Below are 23,477 nucleotides of genomic sequence, written 5' to 3' on the forward strand. Positions count from 1 at the left end.
ACAGCAGAGCTTGAAGCATGACAGCATCACTAGGCTTTCAGTCCTCTTTAAGGTAGTGCTAGGTTACTACTTCCATTTGTGACTGGAGCTGAAAAAAAAAACTCGGGGGGAAACATAGTGAAACATTTCAGGCCACTGCTGATACTGAGGAACTATTTTTGGGCTTGCACATGTCATTTGCACAACATTTTTAGCGCAAGGATTGGCAAATCCTGGTTTGCCAAGCCGATTGATGCAGTTAGCAGAACACAAAGATTTGCTTGTGGGTTCAGAGATCTTTAGCACAGTTGATTTTGGAAAGTGCTGAAAACAGTTATTTTAAAGTGCCAAAATCTCATGTTTATATCCAGAAAATGGTAGCTGAGATGGAAAAGGTGGTTCTTTTGCTGTCATTGTAACACTTTCTGGGAGGGCTTTTAAAGAAAATCTGGTTTAAGCCATTTTTCAGTTATGGGAGCTTTAAGGAAACGAAACCATGAATGGAATAGCTTATATGCTTGATGACACTGTCTAGCTGAAGTGGCTTTTTAATTAGCTCATTGAGCTACATTTATCCATCAGTCACTAGCCTTCTGGGATATCCTGGAAAACACAAAGAATACACTGCAAGGTGCGTTAATCTAATAACTTACCAAAATAGTAGAGGCAGTGGATTGGGATGGGTATAAAAAAGAAGATAACCTGGAAACTGGAGCACTGAGGTTGCCAAAGAAAAAGTAGAGTGTTCAAATTGTTGCCCTTTTGCCCACAACCCTGAAGTGAAAAATTTCTCTTAATAAACTACGGTCAGGTGAACTTACCTATCTGAAAGAGTGCTCTTGAGAGGCTGAGATGAATGCCAGGCATGTGCATAGCGTTCCTGTTACCAAGTGCTTTCCTGAACTGGAACCCACGATTTTAAATATTCTAACTATTCTAGATATTCCTTATTTCAAATATAAGAAGTGAATCAGAAACAGCGGTGGGGCTTTGCAGCAGCACTGCTCAGGCGGCTGTGAGAGCTCTGAGGGAAGAAAAGGAATCCCAGTAATTGCGATACCTGCCAGAGAAGGAGAACAAGCTGTGCGAAAAAAACCCCAGGCACACTACCCACTTTGAGAAAGGGATTTAATTTTAAAAATAAGGAGGAATTCTGAAGTGATGCATTAGCAGTATCTAGCCGTGCATGTGTGAGAAGTGACAGACCCAGGACAGGGTGCCTGAGGGCACAGGGGCAGGCAATTTGGCAGGTACAAGAACTGATGGTCACAGGAGGAGAGGTCTGATACAGGAGGTAGCTGAAGGTGTCCATGACAGCAGCAGTGCACAACCTTATTTACAACAAGAAGAAAAGCAGATGAGGGAGCACTGTGGAAACTGCTGACCTACATGTATGAATTCTTTGCTGGGTCAAACACAGTGCTAACAATGACAATAATATTAAATTGTTATTATTGTTGTTGTTTGTCTTGCTCCTCCTTCTCCTTCTCAATAATACAAATTGGGTTATGTGCCCGGAGTGAGCTTTGCACTGTCAGAAAAGTCCCGATCTAAAGACGTCTCAGCCTTCCTCACATGTCAAGGGATGAGTCTCCTAGCTGGCTGTGGACTCAAAGCTATCGATTTCCACAACACTGCACAATCACAGCAAATTTCTGATCACAGCTTTTCCGCACACATCATTTCTACACAATCAGATTTCTGATCACAGCTAAGAAATGGCAACTAGTAAATGACAAATTCCTAGTAAAGGCACAGGTTGTGACTTTCATATATTAATGAATAATAATAATAGAGTGAGAAAATCATACAAGTTTTCACCTGTGAACAAAGGTTTACCACAGACCAGGTTTCTGCCTTTTAAGAGAAATTATTTGTTGAAATTAAGTTAGATAACTCATACCAGTCAGTACATGGCAAGAAGGAACCTCTTCTCCTGGTGAAGATATTGCTTGAGAATGAGCAATATTTAACCTGCATCTTTGTAAGAAATACGTGCATTGCAACTCTTGTCAGTTTTAACTGATCTAAATTGAAATCCCAGGGGAAACAATACAACAAGAGCATTCTAATTCTCTCTGGCAAAAACCAGATTAAAATTAAATAAAATAGAAAAAAACCCCAACCCAAACAAAAAACAAAACAAGCCACTTCTAGCAGGAAAGATAATGCCTGAGAAGTTGATGCAAGGAAAAGTTATATCCTTAAAGTCACTACATTGGTATGCAAACATTAGTATAAAATCTTAAAAAGCAGAACACTCAAATCCAAGAATTGCAGAGAAAGGGATATAATTTGGAAGCAAGGAAGCTAAAATGATCAGCAAAGAATGTTATTGTTTGTTGGTTTTATTCTTTAATAACATCTCCAGTATTCTTATTTGCTGTTTTATTTGATTTTAAAGTATATGGATTATGGTGATTTTATACACCAGTGTCCCAATTAAAGCTAGGTTTCTCTTCATTTTATACAATACATTAAAGCACAACTGATTTGAATCCAATGACATTGTCATACTTGAAATTGATTATAATGTCTCAAATATGGTTTTGGAGACTGGTACCCACTGAATGTGGATCCCAAAAAAATAACCTGGTTTTACATTTTTGTGGTGTTACCTAAAACAGTCCAGCTGGGTTTCTAGATTAGAGATAAAATAATGTTTTTTTAAATTGCATTTAAAAAAGCAAATACACTTTTCAGTCATATGATGTGAAAATATTCTGGCCTATGTAACTCCTACTGCCTACGTTCGAAAAATTCCCTTGTTCTGAAGTCAGTTCAGTGGCTATTAGAAGTAGTCACTGATGTAAATTCCATCTTGTTTGTGAAAATATTTTGAACAAAGCATTGATTGTCCAGGGTTTATAAAAAAAGTTAAAACCTATAAAATGTTGGCATTGCTACTATTTGGGGCATGAGAATGACATGCATATAAATCATAGTTCATTGGCACAGTCTTTTATACACAGAAAGAAGCCATTGCTGAAAAAGGAATTCATCAACGTGCTGTAATTCCTCTCTTTTATAGATTGGTTTTATGAAGTATTCTGAACTGGGAAAAAATCTGAAGCAAATCTTAGCCTACAGTGGGAATCAGGGGCACAAGAAGTCTTTTATGCCATGAATTAGCTATGGTAGAGGGGCACAGTAAGCAGACTTGGGGGAAACAAGGGCGGACGGAAAGGCCTCAGTGTGAAGTTTCGGGAGGGAAGGTCATTTGTGTAGCTGATGTCCCTTCATGCCATCTCAGCCACAGCTCTATTAGCTCTGGCAACAGTAATCTGTTCCTCCCTTTTGTAGGAAAGATTTCCTACAAACATATCACCATTTAGGAGAGGTAACAGTTTACTAAGGCTGTCACAGGACTGTGTCCCTTCCTACCCATCATGAGGTGGGTGAAAGAGGCCGTTTATGCTGACAGGTTTTCTTCTTAACAGCAAGGGATTTTTCTGGCAACATTTTGGCAAACCTTGATCTGCAGCCCCTCCAGCAAGGACAGGGAGAGCAATCGCCTGCCAATACTTGGCCAAGCATGTGAAGCCACCCTTGTGCCTCATACACCACTGCTTTGCTTGATCAGCAGCTGATGAAAAATAAGAAAATTCTCTTCTGGCCCCAGGCCCAGATGAGATGTCTTCCAGGGCAGATCTACCTTTCTACATCCGTGCTGAACAAGAATCAGCAGTGTCATCTGCTGCTTTAAAATGGCATCCTGATGGGAAATAAGTGTTCAGGTCTCACTGCAGGAAGTGATCTAATTCTCTTGGATTTTATGAGTAGCCTGGTCTTAGCAACGGGAAGATTTTGAAGGTGTTGGTCACCTAATCATTCTAAGAATCCTTTGTTTAAAACATCTGGTTTTAAAATTTTCACCTCTGTCAAACCTGTAGGGTAGCTGCAGTACCCTAGACTCGAAGGGTATGCCCCACTAGATGGTGAAAAATCAACAGCACAAACTACACAGGACCACGCAGATCCTGAGAAAGGAGTACCCATACTTGCATTGCTCCAGTTTTAGACAACTAAGATGTCACTGAAGTTACACCAGAATAAAGCAAGAGAAGCAGCAGTGAACTTGACCCAAGAATTCTCCCCCCAAATTCTTTTTCTTTTCCACTAGCAAAACTATTGGCAGCCACCAGGGATCAATGCTGTAATTACCCTTGAAGTGCTGCAGTGAAGAGCAAACATTCTAGCAATCCAAGCAATATTTTGTTCAGTCATTCTGTTGGACTGCAGCACTTGTGGGTGGGATTCTTGCAAGTGAAAAATACAGCAGTGCCACAAGGCTAAGTCCTTGCCATTTCTTGGAATTTTAGTAATAGCCATAAAATTTGCTGTTGGCGTCTGAATCTTTAGAAGCCATAAGCAAATTAAACAATCAAGCTTCAGTCCTGCAGTTCTTCTCATACGATGCTTATTAAAATACATGTGGTGAAGAGCTTCATGAAGGTATTCCAGAATTTTCAAGCCAAAATGTCTAAAGTCAGGTTCTTAAATCCACATCTAAATTTTTAAACAAAGTTATGTTTATTTTCCTATTTTCTTGAGCTTCTGAAAATTGCAAATGCTAGAGCTTTTGAAAAAAAAGCCATTTTACACAGTTCTTTAATCTGAATTAAGCGGTGTGCATTAAGACCACTTTCTAGAATTGTCCATTGTAGGCATCAGAACTAGTCCTCTGAAGGTGTGGTCTGCAGCCCTAATGTGTTCTGAGTCGATCCTAGTTCTCTGAAGCTAAAATACCACAGGAGAACTGATTAAGATGATGTACCTATGCCTGTGTACCTATGATGTACCTATGAGGATGCCTTCTATTCTGTCGAATTTGGAAACTTGGCCCACAGACTGAGATGGGATATTCTCACTGGAAGCATGCTATTTCCATTCACATTGAGAAAGCGGTCCATCACTGATAACATGGCATAACCCTTTCAAAATCCTGCCTGTACTAAATAATTTCATTTTCAAAAAAGCCAAGGAAAAAATAAATGTAAGATATTAGAAAACTACGAGGAAAGGCTAGCAAAATCACAGCGACTTTAACAAGAGCTTGGCAACTTGTGCAAGTTAATGACTGCATTAATGCATTAAGTTGTGCCAGCTTGCCTGAACACACAGCATGCAATATCCATATCCAGAAATGTTGTGTTCCAGGCAAGGATTCTTCATTTAAAGTAGGCAATGAAGGAGTTGTACAGTTCTGCTTGTGGTTCTATTCTTTAGCATTCAAGCATATCTTAAAGCCAGAGGATCTGTTTAGGAGAGCCAAACCTATGTATACTACTGACAGTTGCAGAACTGGGTGTGAGAGAGCTAGACAGCCTGATGGCTTGAAAAAAATATGGAGCATGAAGACAGGAAAGAGACACAGTTGTCAGGACAAGAATTTGTGTGTGTATTAGAATAGCCTGTGCATCAGGGAATGTGTCATTCAGCCACACTGTCCTCTAGTGGCTAATCTTGGATCTCTGAAAATGATAATCTATTCATACTTCCACTCTTCAGTACCTGATTTCGGGCATTTCAACAGTATCAAACTTTCAAACAACCCATCTCCTTCACCTCATCTCTCTCTGCCCTCATGCTTTTAAACCCCAAGAAAACAGAGTCTTTACGACTATCAAAGCTTCATGATGTAGACTCTCGGGCTCCTGTCTTAAGACCTCTGTCAGAAGCAAGGAAGAGTTTCAGGATAGGGTATTTAAATCAATTTAATGTATTGTCAGTTAAAGACCTTTTAGTTACTGAGGCAGATATTTTTAAAAAAGTAAAACCACTTAGGGAAAAACACCTCAGCGCCCCTCTGTACACCTCTCCTCCCCTCTTTCTGGTCTCCAGTCCCCTCACTGTGGGCTACACTCAATCCCCTTGGGGATGTGAGGGCTGCGGCAGGAGATGGGGGTCAGCAGATGCTGGCTGCTTTTCTTTTTCCACTCTTTACTTTGTGCTCAGTTGCCCCAATGTGGGTTCCTCCACTAGCTGCTGGACCACCAGAGTTGAGCCTTCTCCTTTCTGCCCTTGCTCAGGCAGCTTTTCTTCCTTTGGCCCCTGATTGAGATCCTATTTTGCTCCAGCAACTTTCCTGCTCTGCCATCTCTCCTCTATCCTCCTGCTCTCGTGTGGTCTTCTCTGTCTTTCTCTTTCTCCTTTAGTGGTGGTGTCTCTTTTCCTCAGCATTTACCACTCTTTCTTACATGCATTTTCACAGAGGTGCTAGAAACCCCTCTGATCGGTTCAGCATTGTAGGCGGAGCTGGCTGCAAGAGTCTGTATCCAGTGCAGGGTGGTCCATGACCTCTTCCCACAGAGACCACCCCACAGGCACACCATGGCCAAAACCCTGCCAACTGTGCCCAATACACACCTCAATCCCTCCTTGGTAATTAAAATATATATATACATACACATAAAAAATCTGGCCAATTCTAGTTTTGTTTTCTCCAATCTGGGAACTTTCATCCTTTACAGTTGTCTTTACATTTCTGAATATGAATATTTCTGGTATCTTTGGAAAGACTGGCCTGATGAGTTCTGAGATAAGGAGGATGGTGAGGCACTGGCACAGGCTACCCAGAGAAGCTGTGGATGCCCCATGCCTGGAAGTGCTCAAGGCCAGGCTGGATGGGGCTGGGAGCAACCTGGTCTGGTGGAAGGTGTCCCTGCCCATGGCAGGGGGGTGGAACTAGATGATTTTTAAGGTCCCTTCCAACCCAAACCGTTCTGTGATTCTATGAATCTAAAGGAAAACAGGCCTTTCTGTAGCTGGCCCATGCACGTCCCTCAGGTGTGCTGTGGCAGAGAGCTTCGGCTGGCAAGCTGACTGTCCTGTGCTCTGTGTGGCTCCTGCAGACACCAACAACCTCAATGCTGCTTTCAGGTTCTGGACGACAGCTGAGACCGGCTGAGCCTCCAGGAGATGCTGATGCTGAAGCAGATAGAGAAGACGAAGATTCTGTGAGTTTTTTTAATTGGGTTTCTTTGGGATGGAGGTTTGGCAGCTGACTTGTTAAAATGGGATCTGAAATATTTTATTTATAGCTGGGCCTTGCTGGTGAATTTTCTCCCCATTAAAAATGTATTTCTGCTCGAGATTCTCCTGCCAGCTCAAAAGCCAGAATGATGCTTCAATATAAAGTGATCTGCTCTTTGCCATGATACACCAGCATAAGTTTAATACCAAGACTTAGCAAAATGCTACATGGCTGTTGGCTACAGTAACTCACAGCTTTGGCAAGTTTATGTTCCCTATCATTTGGCTCCAGAAGGAAGCATGCTAATTCCTTGTCAGCAGAAATTCCTGCTGGGACTCTTTCATAGTTTGCTTGTCCATAGAGGACAATAAAGTTTGATGCAGGATGCAAAGATTAGATGTGCAAATAAAGCAGAGGAGGGAATATTTATTGCCTTTTTTAATTATTACCAACTGATCTGTCAGTATTTTCAGTCTGTTCAGCCCACAGATGCATACAATACATAAAAAACCCAAAAATCAGCATACCATTGCTTTTGTCTCTCAGGTATCTGTTCTTGAGTAACATCCTTAAATGGGAGCAGTATTTGTTCTTGACCTAAGGAAAGAGTTGCTGGTTATTCTACATCCACCATTACTGATGAAAGATTTGTTTACAGAAGGAGACTAATACCTAAGTAGAGAAACTCTCCTAAAAAAACCCTCATCCACTGTTTAGTGGTGCACGTTCCTTTCCCACCACTCATTTCTTTTCCACAGGTTAATGAAGTGGCAGTAGAAGACATACGTCCAAGGCCACAAGGATCCTCCCCAGTTTATGAATATTCCATAGAAGAAGAATATTTAAAGGCAAGACACTGAGTTTTCATGCAGGCATGGCTTTAGCAAGCTGATTCAAGATGCCTTAGCTCCTACAGCTAGCTGAGGCTCATGTTGTGTAAGAGGATGTTGTTGCAGCCATATTGTCTTCCTGTCCCCACCAAAATCAGGGCCATGTTCATTCATGGCTTTATATTGTACTGGACTTGTTGTTGGCCATGTTCTTGTTTCTTGGCAAAAAATACATTTTATTTCATTCCTTAAAGGACCTGGGGCAGAAAGTGTCGAGAAATCACAGTGCTTTTCCTATTAGAATATTTATGCTGGCTTGAATCTAATATGTATTTTGAAATTACCTCTTGGCTATTCAGTGTTAAAGATTTAATTAGTACAGTCATGTTAAGGTAAGTAGGCAGTTTGAAATTCATGCTGAAGTCGAATAAATAAAACATATGCTCACAAAGATGAAAGCAAGAGAAATGTGCTACATGAGTAACACACAGAAAAGCTCCCAATGTCGTAATACAGTTGGTCTCTGGTTCATTTCATGCAAATTTTGGTACAATACAGGGAGGCCTTGGCATCTAATTTACTACAGAGAAAAATATAGTTAAATCATTCACATTGTACATTGCACTTTTAGATCCTAATTTGGCTCTGTTGCCATTAAAGCCAACTGCAGTTCTTAGTCTAAACCAGGGATTTTAACTGATGTAGGACTTTTGTTATACTTTGCAACAGCATGATTTCCGAACACTAAATAATTGCAAATTATTTTTCAGCTTCAAGAAGAAAACAAAAAATATTCTACAGACAAAGCAAAACAGAGTCATCCACAGGTTGGTATAAAAGCACTCTGTAGTTTCTAAGCATGTGGCTTGCAAAATAGTAAGGTCTATTACAACACACAGACATGGATTTGCAGATGGAGGGAAGGACAAATGGGCAAAGAGTCACTTTAGACTTGTTTTGACCAGAAACTTCATAAATAGCCTATCTGTGTCACAGGCATGAACACTTACTTGCCCTGTGTGGGGTCTTTGCATAATTTTTTCAGCATTCTTTAGCCTTCCCTGATTTGAGTACAGTACAGCATTAGCTATTAATCTGACTTTTCCGGACCATTGACTCTAACTCATGTACTTAACATCTTAACAGAAAATACAATCTTTCAGCCCTAAAAGTTTCCATATATTTCACATTCTAAAATTATAACCTATTTTCCCCAAAACCTTGATTCAGCATAACCATAATACATGTGCTGAATTCTAATTTAGAACAGAATCAAACCCATGCTGAACAAGTACATTTTCTGTTTCAGATAATCTTTCTTGAGCTACTGAAAATATACCTGAGGAGAGTCAACTTTTATTGTATAATAATGTAGAACACTTTGACACAAATAAAAATTATAATTTCATACCTTTTTCTGTATCTAGGAGACAATGGAAGTGACCCTGAAAACAGAAGTGGAAGCTGGTGCTAGTGGTTTTAGTGTGATGGGTGGAGGAAATGAAGGAATATTTATTAAAAAAGTACTTAAGGAATCTCCTGCTTCAAAAATATTTAGTCTGAGAGAAGGTACAGTCTGATTTTCTGTTTTGTTTTGGGGTTTTTTTATAGCTTGAAATAACAGGTATGTAGCTGTGTATGCATATAGATACCTAATTGATCTGTCATCTCTTTAGGTAATAGAAATAACAGATCCTAAACCAACCAATGTTATATGTGACCTTAACCTTTGCATATTAATAATTTTAAAGATCAGTTTCTTGAACAATAATGAAATGTGATTTTTTTTGTATACCATTAAAAAAAAATATCTAATTTTCATTGGAACAGTGAAAAAGATATGTAGAAAGTAGTATATACACAATTAAAATTAAAAAATCCCTGACTCATAACATTTATTAAGAACCTGCCTTTGTTTCTTTTGCAAAATAGTATGCCACAAAACTACAATAAAAAATGATTTAAACAAGAACAAAACCCCAAAGCCTAAATACTGAAAGATGTAAGAAAAATCTTTGTTACTGTAAGGGTGGTCAGACACTAGAATATAATAAATAACCAATATATAATGGAATGAAAAATAATAGTTGATAAATTTTCCAGAGAAGTTACGGAGTCATGATCCTTGAAAATCTTCAAAACCTGACTGCACACAGACCTCGACAACTGAATGTAGCTGACCCTTCTCTGAGCAGGGTGGTTGGACTAGATAATCTCCAAAGGTCCTTTCCAGCCTTAACTACTCTGTGATTCTATTATGTGAACATAATTTCATATTTTAAATAAATAGGATGTGATAAGGTGATTGGGGGTTTTTGTGGGCATTATTTCAGCAGAGTTTGAAAAACTGCAAGAAAACACAAACCAATTAAAATTATTTCTGATTCTACTTCCAGGTGATCAGCTTCTAAGTGCTACAATATTTTTTGATAATATCAAATATGAAGACGCACTCAAGATTCTCCAATATTCTGAGCCATACAGAGTCCAATTCAGCCTCAAAAGAAAAATTGCTGGGAAAGAAGAGCTAGAACATATTCACTCTACAGTCCAGTACAAGAAGGAAAGAGTAAGTCAGGTAGATATTTGATTAGTTTACAAAATCTGGATAACATTGTATTGTGTTGTGTGGAGATACACCAGAAAATATGCATTTGAGTCTTCTTAAGGCTCATATGTTTCAACTTACTAGCATGAATATCCGTGACAGGGGAAAAAAATCCACGTTATATTTGCAGATTTTTAAACAACCTTGGCAAGACCATAAATTTTGAATAAAGCTACAGTCTCGTGTTAGGGTAGAAAAATATTCTCTAGTGAGTCTGCTTTGTTTTGTTTTGTAAGTATTCACTGATAGAACAGGCTCAGATGAGCCTTTTCAGTACTTATATTCAATATTTTCCAAAATGTAAAGTATCTGTAAATATTTTTCTCAAAAGCTCATCAATGAAAGTTTCTCTTAAAAACATGTGTTTAATCACTGATATCATCACAGACATGATCTGCTCATAGGTCTCCATCACATTCAGAATTATTTTTCTCTTCAAATACATATATATTTCTTAATATAGATATCCTTTATATATATCCAGGCATATATAGGGAGAGACATACATATAGAAACCTCTATTTACTGCAATGTTTTGCAAAGAATGCAGACCTTCAGAAATTCAGATATTACAGTCATACAACCCATTTGTTTTATGTAATTTCTGCCTGAATTATATACACCATTTTGAGGAATTTTTTATATAACAAGTTGATACTGTGAATAAAAGCACTTTTTTCTGCGTATTTTATAGTATGCATTTTTTTTTGTTTTGCACCTCTATTTAGTTTATTTTTAATTTTCTGACTACTATTTGTTCTTTCAGGAAAAAGAACTCAGTGAGAGCATTCCTGAAGAAACACTGCATTACTCAGGAAAAACCATTTCAGAAGAAGACAGGGAAACATTAATTGTAAGTCAAAGGGTAGGAAGAAGCAAGAGACCTAAAAAAGATAGATTATCATGGCCAAAATTCCAGTCAATCAAAAATAAAAAGATACTGGGCCACAGAAGATCTCATAGTACATCAGATGCATATGAGCCTGCTATACAGGATATTTCCCCTACAAGCACAGACACAGAGTCTCAATTTCAACAAGAAGTTCATATCAAAGAAAAAAAAGGAAGCCAAAAGAAACTGAAGTTCCCTAGCATTGGATTCAAAATGCACAGATCCAAACCTGAACCACAAGACAAGCAAAAAAAAGAAATAAAAACTACACTGTTACCTGAAAAAGAGAAAATACATAAAGAAGATATCAGCCTGGAAAATCCTGAAATCCTGACTGTTGAATATACCACATCTCCTGCTTATGAAATTAGAACAGGGGAGGTACATGAAACGTTAACAAAAGACTTAAAAGATATAAAAAATGGCATTCCATCTCATACCAAAAAATGCCCTGAAGTTGAAATAAGAATTAAAAAAGAAAAAGACAAGGAATCAACATCAAAAATTACTGTATCTGACATACCAGCTATAACAGCAAAGGTATCGAAGCCCAGTATGGAAACAACTGACCTGAAAGAAAGCCCAACTAAACAAATGCCACCAGTCTCATCAAAATCCCGAAAAAAGAAACAGAAAGGAACAGCAGATAAAACAGAAGGGGAAAGTGGAATTAACATAGATATGACAGGTCACACAGCTCAAGGACATATACAGGTAAAAGGTCTAGAAATTGGCACTGCTAAAGCAGAGTTACATACAACATCTGACACACTGGAAACAGGGGAAAAACAAACCAAAGAAGATACACAAATACTAACAATTCAGAAAACAAAATTCGGGATTTCAGTGCCCAAAAGAAAAGAGCCAGAGACTGAACACACCAAAATGGAAAGTCATGTTCCACATTCAGTACCAGAAAAAACAGCTGATATGAGTTCAGAGGATGGCAGGAATTTGGACCTGAATCCTAACATGCCTGATGAAGAATCAGAAGTATCTACTTGGAAAATACAAATGCCAAAATTCAAAATGGACAAAACACCTAAAGCTGAACTGAAAATATTGAGAGAGGAAAGCACAGCTGAATCTGTAGATATTGTAAAAAAGGCACAGATAGAAGAAGACAGTATGTCCACAAGTGATAAAACCTTTAAGATGAACATTGGCATAAAGACAGGAGAAAAGGATATGGAGGGAACAGAAAGCAAATTCAGACTTCCAAAGTTTAAATTACCTACATTTACTTGGGCAACAACAAAGGATCAGACAGGGCAAACTGAAGATCAGGAAAGTGATAGGGAAGGAGAAGTTCCAGCACTAGAAGCAAGTGCAAAACAAGAAAGGAGTGTATTACCAGAAGAAATGAAGGTTACAAATGAGGAAATTGAAATAGGGATCTCGAAAGGAAAAATAAATGCAGAAGATATGGCACAAATATCTCAAGGCCAGATGCCAAGCCAAAAAACTCTAACTATAAAACCGTGCAAAACGGAGAATATTTTGGAAGAGACAGGAGAAGAAATGCTAATTAGAAAAAGTAATGTAAACATAACAAAGGGAGATATCAGTATAGTACCACATAAAAAAAAAGAAATATCTCAATATACCAAGGCTGACATCAAAGCTCCCAAGGTGGACATCAGCCTCCCGTCCGTCAACGTCACCCTTCCAAAGGCCAGCGTCGACGTGCAGGCACCCGAGGCGGCCCTCACCCTCGAAGGGGAAGCCAAAGCCTCGGAGAAGGAGGCCGCGAAGACCAAGGACGGCAAGTTCAAGATGCCCAAGTTCGGCATGCCTTCCTTTGGCTGGTCCAGCAGCAGAGAGGCCAAGGGCACTGTGGCCGCTGATGTGGACGTCAGCCTCAAGGAGCCCCAAGTGACAGTGCCATCGGGAGCTGCCGAAGTCGATGTGACCCTGCCCGGGGCCGACATCCAAGCGCCTGGCGTGGAGGTGGCCCTGGAGACAGCCGCCGCAGGAGACGGCGAGAAAGGTCGATTCAAGATGCCCAGCGTCAAGCTGCCCGACGTCAAGCTGCCCAAAGTCAAAGGTCCCCACGTGCAGGTCAGCCTGCCAAAGGCCGAGGTCGTGCTGCCCGAAGCCCAGGCCGAAGTCCAGGGGGGCGAAGTCGCCCTGCAGGGCCCCGACGTCGAAGGCGGCCTGGAGGTGGCTGCCGGCAAAGTTGAGGGCGGCGGCATGAAAATGCACATGCCGAAAGTCAAGGTGCCCAGCGTGGCCTTCTCCAAGCCGACCGTCAAGGCTCCCAAACTGGATGCAGAGGTCAGCCTGCACAAAGTCGACGCCAGCCTCCCGGAGGCAGACCTCAAGGCCGGCACTGGCGACATCAGCATCGCGGCCCCCGACATCAAGCTGCCCTCCGTCGAAGGCTCCCTCGAGCTCCAGGCGCCCGAGATAGACCTCAAAGGGCCTACAGCCGAAGGCTCCCTCGACGGGGCCGAGCTGGAAGCCACGGGCCTGAAAGGGAAGTTTAAGATGCCCAAGTTCGACAAGCCCAAATTTGGAGTGTCGCTCCCCAAGGCGGAAGGGCCCGAAGGCGAGATCAGCCTGCCCACCGCACAGGTCGACCTTCCCTCTGCCACCGTGACGGCTGCAGCGGAGGGCCCCACGCTGGGCCTCAAAACCGAAGGGGCTGGCTGGAAGCTGGAGAAGCCCTCCCTCAAAATGCCCAAAGCTGACATCAAAGCTCCCAAGGTGGACATCAGCCTCCCGTCCGTCGACGTCACCCTTCCAAAGGCCAGCGTCGACGTGCAGGCACCCGAGGCGGCCCTCACCCTCGAAGGGGAAGCCAAAGCCTCGGAGAAGGAGGCCGCGAAGACCAAGGACGGCAAGTTCAAGATGCCCAAGTTCGGCATGCCTTCCTTTGGCTGGTCCAGCAGCAGAGAGGCCAAGGGCACTGTGGCCGCTGATGTGGACGCCAGCCTCAAGGAGCCCCAAGTGACAGTGCCATCGGGAGCTGCCGAAGTCGATGTGACCCTGCCCGGGGCCGACATCCAAGCGCCCGGCGTGGAGGTGGCCCTGGAGACAGCCGCCGCAGGAGACGGCGAGAAAGGTCGATTCAAGATGCCCAGCGTCAAGCTGCCCGACGTCAAGCTGCCCAAAGTCAAAGGTCCCCACGTGCAGGTCAGCCTGCCAAAGGCCGAGGTCGCGCTGCCCCAAGCCCAGGCCGAAGTCCAGGGGGGCGAAGTCGCCCTGCAGGGCCCCGACGTCGAAGGCGGCCTGGAGGTGGCTGCCGGCAAAGTTGAGGGCGGCGGCATGAAAATACACATGCCGAAAGTCAAGGTGCCCAGCGTGGCCTTCTCCAAGCCGACCGTCAAGGCTCCCAAACTGGATGCAGAGGTCAGCCTGCACAAAGTCGACGCCAGCCTCCCGGAGGCAGACCTCAAGGCCGGCACTGGCGACATCAGCATCGCGGCCCCCGACATCAAGCTGCCCTCCGTCGAAGGCTCCCTCGAGCTCCAGGCGCCCGAGATAGACCTCAAAGGGCCTACAGCCGAAGGCTCCCTCGACGGGGCCGAGCTGGAAGCCACGGGCCTGAAAGGGAAGTTTAAGATGCCCAAGTTCGACAAGCCCAAATTTGGAGTGTCGCTCCCCAAGGCGGAAGGGCCCGAAGGCGAGATCAGCCTGCCCACCGCACAGGTCGACCTTCCCTCTGCCACCGTGACGGCTGCAGCGGAGGGCCCCATGCTGGGCCTCAAAGCCGACGTCCCCGGCGCCAAAACCGAAGGGGCTGGCTGGAAGCTGGAGAAGCCCTCCCTCAAAATGCCCAAAGCTGACATCAAAGCTCCCAAGGTGGACATCAGCCTCCCGTCCGTCGACGTCACCCTTCCAAAGGCCAGCGTCGACGTGCAGGCACCCGAGGCGGCCCTCACCCTCGAAGGGGAAGCCAAAGCCTCGGAGAAGGAGGCCGCGAAGACCAAGGACGGCAAGTTCAAGATGCCCAAGTTCGGCATGCCTTCCTTTGGCTGGTCCAGCAGCAGAGAGGCCAAGGGCACTGTGGCCGCTGATGTGGACGTCAGCCTCAAGGAGCCCCAAGTGACAGTGCCATCGGGAGCTGCCGAAGTCGATGTGACCCTGCCCGGGGCCGACACCCAAGCGCCTGGCGTGGAGGTGGCCCTGGAGACAGCCGCCGCAGGAGACGGCGAGAAAGGTCGATTCAAGATGCCCAGCGTCAAGCTGCCCGACGTCAAGCTGCCCAAAGTCAAAGGTCCCCACGTGCAGGTCAGCCTGCCAAAGGCCGAGGTCGTGCTGCCCGAAGCCCAGGCCGAAGTCCAGGGGGGCGAAGTCGCCCTGCAGGGCCCCGACGTCGAAGGCGGCCTGGAGGTGGCTGCCGGCAAAGTTGAGGGCGGCGGCATGAAAATACACATGCCGAAAGTCAAGGTGCCCAGCGTGGCCTTCTCCAAGCCGACCGTCAAGGCTCCCAAACTGGATGCAGAGGTCAGCCTGCACAAAGTCGACGCCAGCCTCCCGGAGGCAGACCTCAAGGCCGGCACTGGCGACATCAGCATCGCGGCCCCCGACATCAAGCTGCCCTCCGTCGAAGGCTCCCTCGAGCTCCAGGCGCCCGAGATAGACCTCAAAGGGCCTACAGCCGAAGGCTCCCTCGACGGGGCCGAGCTGGAAGCCACGGGCCTGAAAGGGAAGATTAAGATGCCAAAGTTCGACAAGCCCAAATTTGGAGTGTCGCTCCCCAAGGCGGAAGGGCCCGAAGGCGAGATCAGCCTGCCCACCGCACAGGTCGACCTTCCCTCTGCCACCGTGACGGCTGCAGCGGAGGGCCCCACGCTGGGCCTCAAAACCGAAGGGGCTGGCTGGAAGCTGGAGAAGCCCTCCCTCAAAATGCCCAAAGCTGACATCAAAGCTCCCAAGGTGGACATCAGCCTCCCGTCCGTCGACGTCACCCTTCCAAAGGCCAGCGTCGACGTGCAGGCACCCGAGGCGGCCCTCACCCTCGAAGGGGAAGCCAAAGCCCCGGAGAAGGAGGCCGCGAAGACCAAGGACGGCAAGTTCAAGATGCCCAAGTTCGGCATGCCTTCCTTTGGCTGGTCCAGCAGCAGAGAGGCCAAGGGCACTGTGGCCGCTGATGTGGACGCCAGCCTCAAGGAGCCCCAAGTGACAGTGCCATCGGGAGCTGCCGAAGTCGATGTGACCCTGCCCGGGGACGACATCCAAGTGCCCGGCGTGGAGGTGGCCCTGGAGACAGCCGCCGCAGGAGACGGCGAGAAAGGTCGATTCAAGATGCCCGACGTCAAGCTGCCCAAAGTCAAAGGTCCCCACGTGCAGGTCAGCCTGCCAAAGGCCGAGGTCGCGCTGCCCCAAGCCCAAGCCGAAGTCCAGGGGGGCGAAGTCGCCCTGCAGGGCCCCGACGTCGAAGGCGGCCTGGAGGTGGCTGCCGGCAAAGTTGAGGGCGGCGGCATGAAAATACACATGCCGAAAGTCAAGGTGCCCAGCGTGGCCTTCTCCAAGCCGACCGTCAAGGCTCCCAAACTGGATGCAGAGGTCAGCCTGCACAAAGTCGACGCCAGCCTCCCGGAGGCAGACCTCAAGGCTGGCACTGGCGACATCAGCATCGCGGCCCCCGACATCAAGCTGCCCTCCGTCGAAGGCTCCCTCGAGCTCCAGGCGCCCGAGATAGACCTCAAAGGGCCTACAGCCGAAGGCTCCCTCGACGGGGCCGAGCTGGAAGCCACGGGCCTGAAAGGGAAGTTTAAGATGCCCAAGTTCGACAAGCCCAAATTTGGAGTGTCGCTCCCCAAGGCGGAAGGGCCCGAAGGCGAGATCAGCCTGCCCACCGCACAGGTCGACCTTCCCTCTGCCACCGTGACGGCTGCCGCGGAGGGCCCCAGGCTGGGCCTCAAAGCCGACGTCCCCGGCGCCAAAACCGAAGGGGCTGGCTGGAAGCTGGAGAAGCCCTCCCTCAAAATGCCCAAAGCTGACATCAAAGCTCCCAAGGTGGACATCAGCCTCCCGTCCGTCGACGTCACCCTTCCAAAGGCCAGCGTCGACGTGCAGGCACCCGAGGCGGCCCTCACCCTCGAAGGGGAAGCCAAAGCCCCGGAGAAGGAGGCCGCGAAGACCAAGGACGGCAAGTTCAAGATGCCCAAGTTCGGCATGCCTTCCTTTGGCTGGTCCAGCAGCAGAGAGGCCAAGGGCACTGTGGCCGCTGATGTGGACGTCAGCCTCAAGGAGCCCCAAGTGACAGTGCCATCGGGAGCTGCCGAAGTCGATGTGACCCTGCCCGGGGCCGACATCCAAGCGCCCGGCGTGGAGGTGGCCCTGGAGACAGCCGCCGCAGGAGACGGCGAGAAAGGTCGATTCAAGATGCCCAGCGTCAAGCTGCCCGACGTCAAGCTGCCCAAAGTCAAAGGTCCCCACGTGCAGGTCAGCCTGCCAAAGGCCGAGGTCGCGCTGCCCCAAGCCCAAGCCGAAGTCCAGGGGGGCGAAGTCGCCCTGCAGGGCCCCGACGTCGAAGGCGGCCTGGAGGTGGCTGCCGGCAAAGTTGAGGGCGGCGGCATGAAAATGCACATGCCGAAAGTCAAGGTGCCCAGCGTGGCCTTCTCCAAGCCGACCGTCAAGGCTCCCAAACTGGATGCAGAGGTCAGCCTGCACAAAGTCGACGCCAGCCTCCCGGAGGCAGACCTCAAGGCCGGCACTGGCGACATCAGCATCGCGGCCCCCGACATCAAGCTGCCCTCCGTCGAAGGCTCCCTCGAGCTCCAGGCGCCCGAGATAGACCTCAAAGGGCCTACAGCTGAAGGCTCCCTCGACGGGGCCGAGCTGGAAGCCACGGGTCTGAAAGGGAAGTTTAAGATGCCCAAGTTCGACAAGCCCAAATTTGGAGTGTCGCTCCCCAAGGCGGAAGGGCCCGAAGGCGAGATCAGCCTGCCCACCGCACAGGTCGACCTTCCCTCTGCCACCGTGACGGCTGCAGCGGAGGGCCCCACGCTGGGCCTCAAAACCGAAGGGGCTGGCTGGAAGCTGGAGAAGCCCTCCCTCAAAATGCCCAAAGCTGACATCAAAGCTCCCAAGGTGGACATCAGCCTCCCGTCCGTCGACGTCACCCTTCCAAAGGCCAGCGTCGACGTGCAGGCACCCGAGGCGGCCCTCACCCTCGAAGGGGAAGCCAAAGCCTCGGAGAAGGAGGCCGCGAAGACCAAGGACGGCAAGTTCAAGATGCCCAAGTTCGGCATGCCTTCCTTTGGCTGGTCCAGCAGCAGAGAGGCCAAGGGCACTGTGGCCGCTGATGTGGACGCCAGCCTCAAGGAGCCCCAAGTGACAGTGCCATCGGGAGCTGCCGAAGTCGATGTGACCCTGCCCGGGGCCGACATCCAAGCGCCCGGCGTGGAGGTGGCCCTGGAGACAGCCGCCGTAGGAGACGGCGAGAAAGGTCGATTCAAGATGCCCAGCGTCAAGCTGCCCGACGTCAAGCTGCCCAAAGTCAAAGGTCCCCACGTGCAGGTCAGCCTGCCAAAGGCCGAGGTCGCGCTGCCCCAAGCCCAGGCCGAAGTCCAGGGGGGCGAAGTCGCCCTGCAGGGCCCCGACGTCGAAGGCGGCCTGGAGGTGGCTGCCGGCAAAGTTGAGGGCGGCGGCATGAAAATACACATGCCGAAAGTCAAGGTGCCCAGCGTGGCCTTCTCCAAGCCGACCGTCAAGGCTCCCAAACTGGATGCAGAGGTCAGCCTGCACAAAGTCGACGCCAGCCTCCCAGAGGCAGACCTCAAGGCCGGCACTGGCGACATCAGCATCGCGGCCCCCGACATCAAGCTGCCCTCCGTCGAAGGCTCCCTCGAGCTCCAGGCGCCCGAGATAGACCTCAAAGGGCCTACAGCCGAAGGCTCCCTCGACGGGGCCGAGCTGGAAGCCACGGGCCTGAAAGGGAAGTTTAAGATGCCCAAGTTCGACAAGCCCAAATTTGGAGTGTCGCTCCCCAAGGCGGAAGGGCCCGAAGGCGAGATCAGCCTGCCCACCGCACAGGTCGACCTTCCCTCTGCCACCGTGACGGCTGCAGCGGAGGGCCCCACGCTGGGCCTCAAAACCGAAGGGGCTGGCTGGAAGCTGGAGAAGCCCTCCCTCAAAATGCCCAAAGCTGACATCAAAGCTCCCAAGGTGGACATCAGCCTCCCGTCCGTCGACGTCACCCTTCCAAAGGCCAGCGTCGACGTGCAGGCACCCGAGGCGGCCCTCACCCTCGAAGGGGAAGCCAAAGCCCCGGAGAAGGAGGCCGCGAAGACCAAGGACGGCAAGTTCAAGATGCCCAAGTTCGGCATGCCTTCCTTTGGCTGGTCCAGCAGCAGAGAGGCCAAGGGCACTGTGGCCGCTGATGTGGACGTCAGCCTCAAGGAGCCCCAAGTGACAGTGCCATCGGGAGCTGCCGAAGTCGATGTGACCCTGCCCGGGGCCGACATCCAAGCGCCCGGCGTGGAGGTGGCCCTGGAGACAGCCGCCGCAGGAGACGGCGAGAAAGGTCGATTCAAGATGCCCAGCGTTAAGCTGCCCGACGTCAAGCTGCCCAAAGTCAAAGGTCCCCACGTGCAGGTCAGCCTGCCAAAGGCCGAGGTCGCGCTGCCCCAAGCCCAAGCCGAAGTCCAGGGGGGCGAAGTCGCCCTGCAGGGCCCCGACGTCGAAGGCGGCCTGGAGGTGGCTGCCGGCAAAGTTGAGGGCGGCGGCATGAAAATGCACATGCCGAAAGTCAAGGTGCCCAGCGTGGCCTTCTCCAAGCCGACCGTCAAGGCTCCCAAACTGGATGCAGAGGTCAGCCTGCACAAAGTCGACGCCAGCCTCCCGGAGGCAGACCTCAAGGCCGGCACTGGCGACATCAGCATCGCGGCCCCCGACATCAAGCTGCCCTCCGTCGAAGGCTCCCTCGAGCTCCAGGCGCCCGAGATAGACCTCAAAGGGCCTACAGCCGAAGGCTCCCTCGACGGGGCCGAGCTGGAAGCCACGGGCCTGAAAGGGAAGATTAAGATGCCCAAGTTCGACAAGCCCAAATTTGGAGTGTCGCTCCCCAAGGCGGAAGGGCCCGAAGGCGAGATCAGCCTGCCCACCGCACAGGTCGACCTTCCCTCTGCCACCGTGACGGCTGCAGCGGAGGGCCCCACGCTGGGCCTCAAAACCGAAGGGGCTGGCTGGAAGCTGGAGAAGCCCTCCCTCAAAATGCCCAAAGCTGACATCAAAGCTCCCAAGGTGGACATCAGCCTCCCGTCCGTCGACGTCACCCTTCCAAAGGCCAGCGTCGACGTGCAGGCACCCGAGGCGGCCCTCACCCTCGAAGGGGAAGCCAAAGCCCCGGAGAAGGAGGCCGCGAAGACCAAGGACGGCAAGTTCAAGATGCCCAAGTTCGGCATGCCTTCCTTTGGCTGGTCCAGCAGCAGAGAGGCCAAGGGCACTGTGGCCGCTGATGTGGACGCCAGCCTCAAGGAGCCCCAAGTGACAGTGCCATCGGGAGCCGCCGAAGTCGATGTGACCCTGCCCGGGGCCGACATCCAAGCGCCCGGCGTGGAGGTGGCCCTGGAGACAGCCGCCGCAGGAGACGGCGAGAAAGGTCGATTCAAGATGCCCAGCGTTAAGCTGCCCGACGTCAAGCTGCCCAAAGTCAAAGGTCCCCACGTGCAGGTCAGCCTGCCAAAGGCCGAGGTCGCGCTGCCCCAAGCCCAAGCCGAAGTCCAGGGGGGCGAAGTCGCCCTGCAGGGCCCCGACGTCGAAGGCGGCCTGGAGGTGGCTGCCGGCAAAGTTGAGGGCGGCGGCATGAAAATGCACATGCCGAAAGTCAAGGTGCCCAGCGTGGCCTTCTCCAAGCCGACCGTCAAGGCTCCCAAACTGGATGCAGAGGTCAGCCTGCACAAAGTCGACGCCAGCCTCCCGGAGGCAGACCTCAAGGCCGGCACTGGCGACATCAGCATCGCGGCCCCCGACATCAAGCTGCCCTCCGTCGAAGGCTCCCTCGAGCTCCAGGCGCCCGAGATAGACCTCAAAGGGCCTACAGCCGAAGGCTCCCTCGACGGGGCCGAGCTGGAAGCCACGGGCCTGAAAGGGAAGATTAAGATGCCCAAGTTCGACAAGCCCAAATTTGGAGTGTCGCTCCCCAAGGCGGAAGGGCCCGAAGGCGAGATCAGCCTGCCCACCGCACAGGTCGACCTTCCCTCTGCCACCGTGACGGCTGCAGCGGAGGGCCCCACGCTGGGCCTCAAAACCGAAGGGGCTGGCTGGAAGCTGGAGAAGCCCTCCCTCAAAATGCCCAAAGCTGACATCAAAGCTCCCAAGGTGGACATCAGCCTCCCGTCCGTCGACGTCACCCTTCCAAAGGCCAGCGTCGACGTGCAGGCACCCGAGGCGGCCCTCACCCTCGAAGGGGAAGCCAAAGCCCCGGAGAAGGAGGCCGCGAAGACCAAGGACGGCAAGTTCAAGATGCCCAAGTTCGGCATGCCTTCCTTTGGCTGGTCCAGCAGCAGAGAGGCCAAGGGCACTGTGGCCGCTGATGTGGACGTCAGCCTCAAGGAGCCCCAAGTGACAGTGCCATCGGGAGCTGCCGAAGTCGATGTGACCCTGCCCGGGGCCGACATCCAAGCGCCCGGCGTGGAGGTGGCCCTGGAGACAGCCGCCGCAGGAGACGGCGAGAAAGGTCGATTCAAGATGCCCAGCGTCAAGCTGCCCGACGTCAAGCTGCCCAAAGTCAAAGGTCCCCACGTGCAGGTCAGCCTGCCAAAGGCCGAGGTCGCGCTGCCCCAAGCCCAAGCCGAAGTCCAGGGGGGCGAAGTCGCCCTGCAGGGCCCCGACGTCGAAGGCGGCCTGGAGGTGGCTGCCGGCAAAGTTGAGGGCGGCGGCATGAAAATGCACATGCCGAAAGTCAAGGTGCCCAGCGTGGCCTTCTCCAAGCCGACCGTCAAGGCTCCCAAACTGGATGCAGAGGTCAGCCTGCACAAAGTCGACGCCAGCCTCCCGGAGGCAGACCTCAAGGCCGGCACTGGCGACATCAGCATCGCGGCCCCCGACATCAAGCTGCCCTCCGTCGAAGGCTCCCTCGAGCTCCAGGCGCCCGAGATAGACCTCAAAGGGCCTACAGCCGAAGGCTCCCTCGACGGGGCCGAGCTGGAAGCCACGGGCCTGAAAGGGAAGATTAAGATGCCCAAGTTCGACAAGCCCAAATTTGGAGTGTCGCTCCCCAAGGCGGAAGGGCCCGAAGGCGAGATCAGCCTGCCCACCGCACAGGTCGACCTTCCCTCTGCCACCGTGACGGCTGCAGCGGAGGGCCCCACGCTGGGCCTCAAAACCGAAGGGGCTGGCTGGAAGCTGGAGAAGCCCTCCCTCAAAATGCCCAAAGCTGACATCAAAGCTCCCAAGGTGGACATCAGCCTCCCGTCCGTCGACGTCACCCTTCCAAAGGCCAGCGTCGACGTGCAGGCACCCGAGGCGGCCCTCACCCTCGAAGGGGAAGCCAAAGCCCCGGAGAAGGAGGCCGCGAAGACCAAGGACGGCAAGTTCAAGATGCCCAAGTTCGGCATGCCTTCCTTTGGCTGGTCCAGCAGCAGAGAGGCCAAGGGCACTGTGGCCGCTGATGTGGACGTCAGCCTCAAGGAGCCCCAAGTGACAGTGCCATCGGGAGCTGCCGAAGTCGATGTGACCCTGCCCGGGGCCGACATCCAAGCGCCCGGCGTGGAGGTGGCCCTGGAGACAGCCGCCGCAGGAGACGGCGAGAAAGGTCGATTCAAGATGCCCAGCGTTAAGCTGCCCGACGTCAAGCTGCCCAAAGTCAAAGGTCCCCACGTGCAGGTCAGCCTGCCAAAGGCCGAGGTCGCGCTGCCCCAAGCCCAAGCCGAAGTCCAGGGGGGCGAAGTCGCCCTGCAGGGCCCCGACGTCGAAGGCGGCCTGGAGGTGGCTGCCGGCAAAGTTGAGGGCGGCGGCATGAAAATGCACATGCCGAAAGTCAAGGTGCCCAGCGTGGCCTTCTCCAAGCCGACCGTCAAGGCTCCCAAACTGGATGCAGAGGTCAGCCTGCACAAAGTCGACGCCAGCCTCCCGGAGGCAGACCTCAAGGCCGGCACTGGCGACATCAGCATCGCGGCCCCCGACATCAAGCTGCCCTCCGTCGAAGGCTCCCTCGAGCTCCAGGCGCCCGAGATAGACCTCAAAGGGCCTACAGCCGAAGGCTCCCTCGACGGGGCCGAGCTGGAAGCCACGGGC

The 23,477-nt window shown here is 50.3% G+C and overlaps 1 protein-coding gene and 1 long non-coding RNA gene across 2 annotated transcripts in view; one reads left to right on the forward strand and one right to left on the reverse strand.

Annotated features, from left to right (window-relative positions):
* Nucleotides 1-1,738: 1,738 nt before the first annotated feature.
* LOC130152352 (uncharacterized) lies at nucleotides 1,739-9,206 on the reverse strand. Its single transcript, XR_008822960.1, has 2 exons — nucleotides 7,483-9,206; nucleotides 1,739-6,909 (listed from the first exon to the last, which is right to left on the reverse strand). It is a non-coding gene; the product is annotated as an uncharacterized LOC130152352 (long non-coding RNA).
* Nucleotides 6,839-23,477, forward strand: part of AHNAK2 (AHNAK nucleoprotein 2) — a 29,542-nt gene continuing 12,903 nt past the window's right edge. Inside the window, exons 1-9 of the mRNA XM_056345769.1 lie at nucleotides 6,839-6,938; nucleotides 7,714-7,803; nucleotides 8,556-8,612; nucleotides 9,213-9,354; nucleotides 10,182-10,363; nucleotides 11,160-12,599; nucleotides 13,530-15,507; nucleotides 16,570-18,266; nucleotides 19,314-23,052. Coding sequence (XP_056201744.1) covers nucleotides 6,849-6,938; nucleotides 7,714-7,803; nucleotides 8,556-8,612; nucleotides 9,213-9,354; nucleotides 10,182-10,363; nucleotides 11,160-12,599; nucleotides 13,530-15,507; nucleotides 16,570-18,266; nucleotides 19,314-23,052 — 9,415 coding nt within the window. The 5' untranslated portion in view covers nucleotides 6,839-6,848. The remainder of the gene's footprint in view (nucleotides 6,939-7,713; nucleotides 7,804-8,555; nucleotides 8,613-9,212; nucleotides 9,355-10,181; nucleotides 10,364-11,159; nucleotides 12,600-13,529; nucleotides 15,508-16,569; nucleotides 18,267-19,313; nucleotides 23,053-23,477) is intronic.

This window comes from Falco biarmicus, chromosome 7, assembly GCF_023638135.1.
Source record: "Falco biarmicus isolate bFalBia1 chromosome 7, bFalBia1.pri, whole genome shotgun sequence".
In the NCBI taxonomy this organism is placed as follows: Eukaryota; Metazoa; Chordata; class Aves; order Falconiformes; family Falconidae; genus Falco; species Falco biarmicus.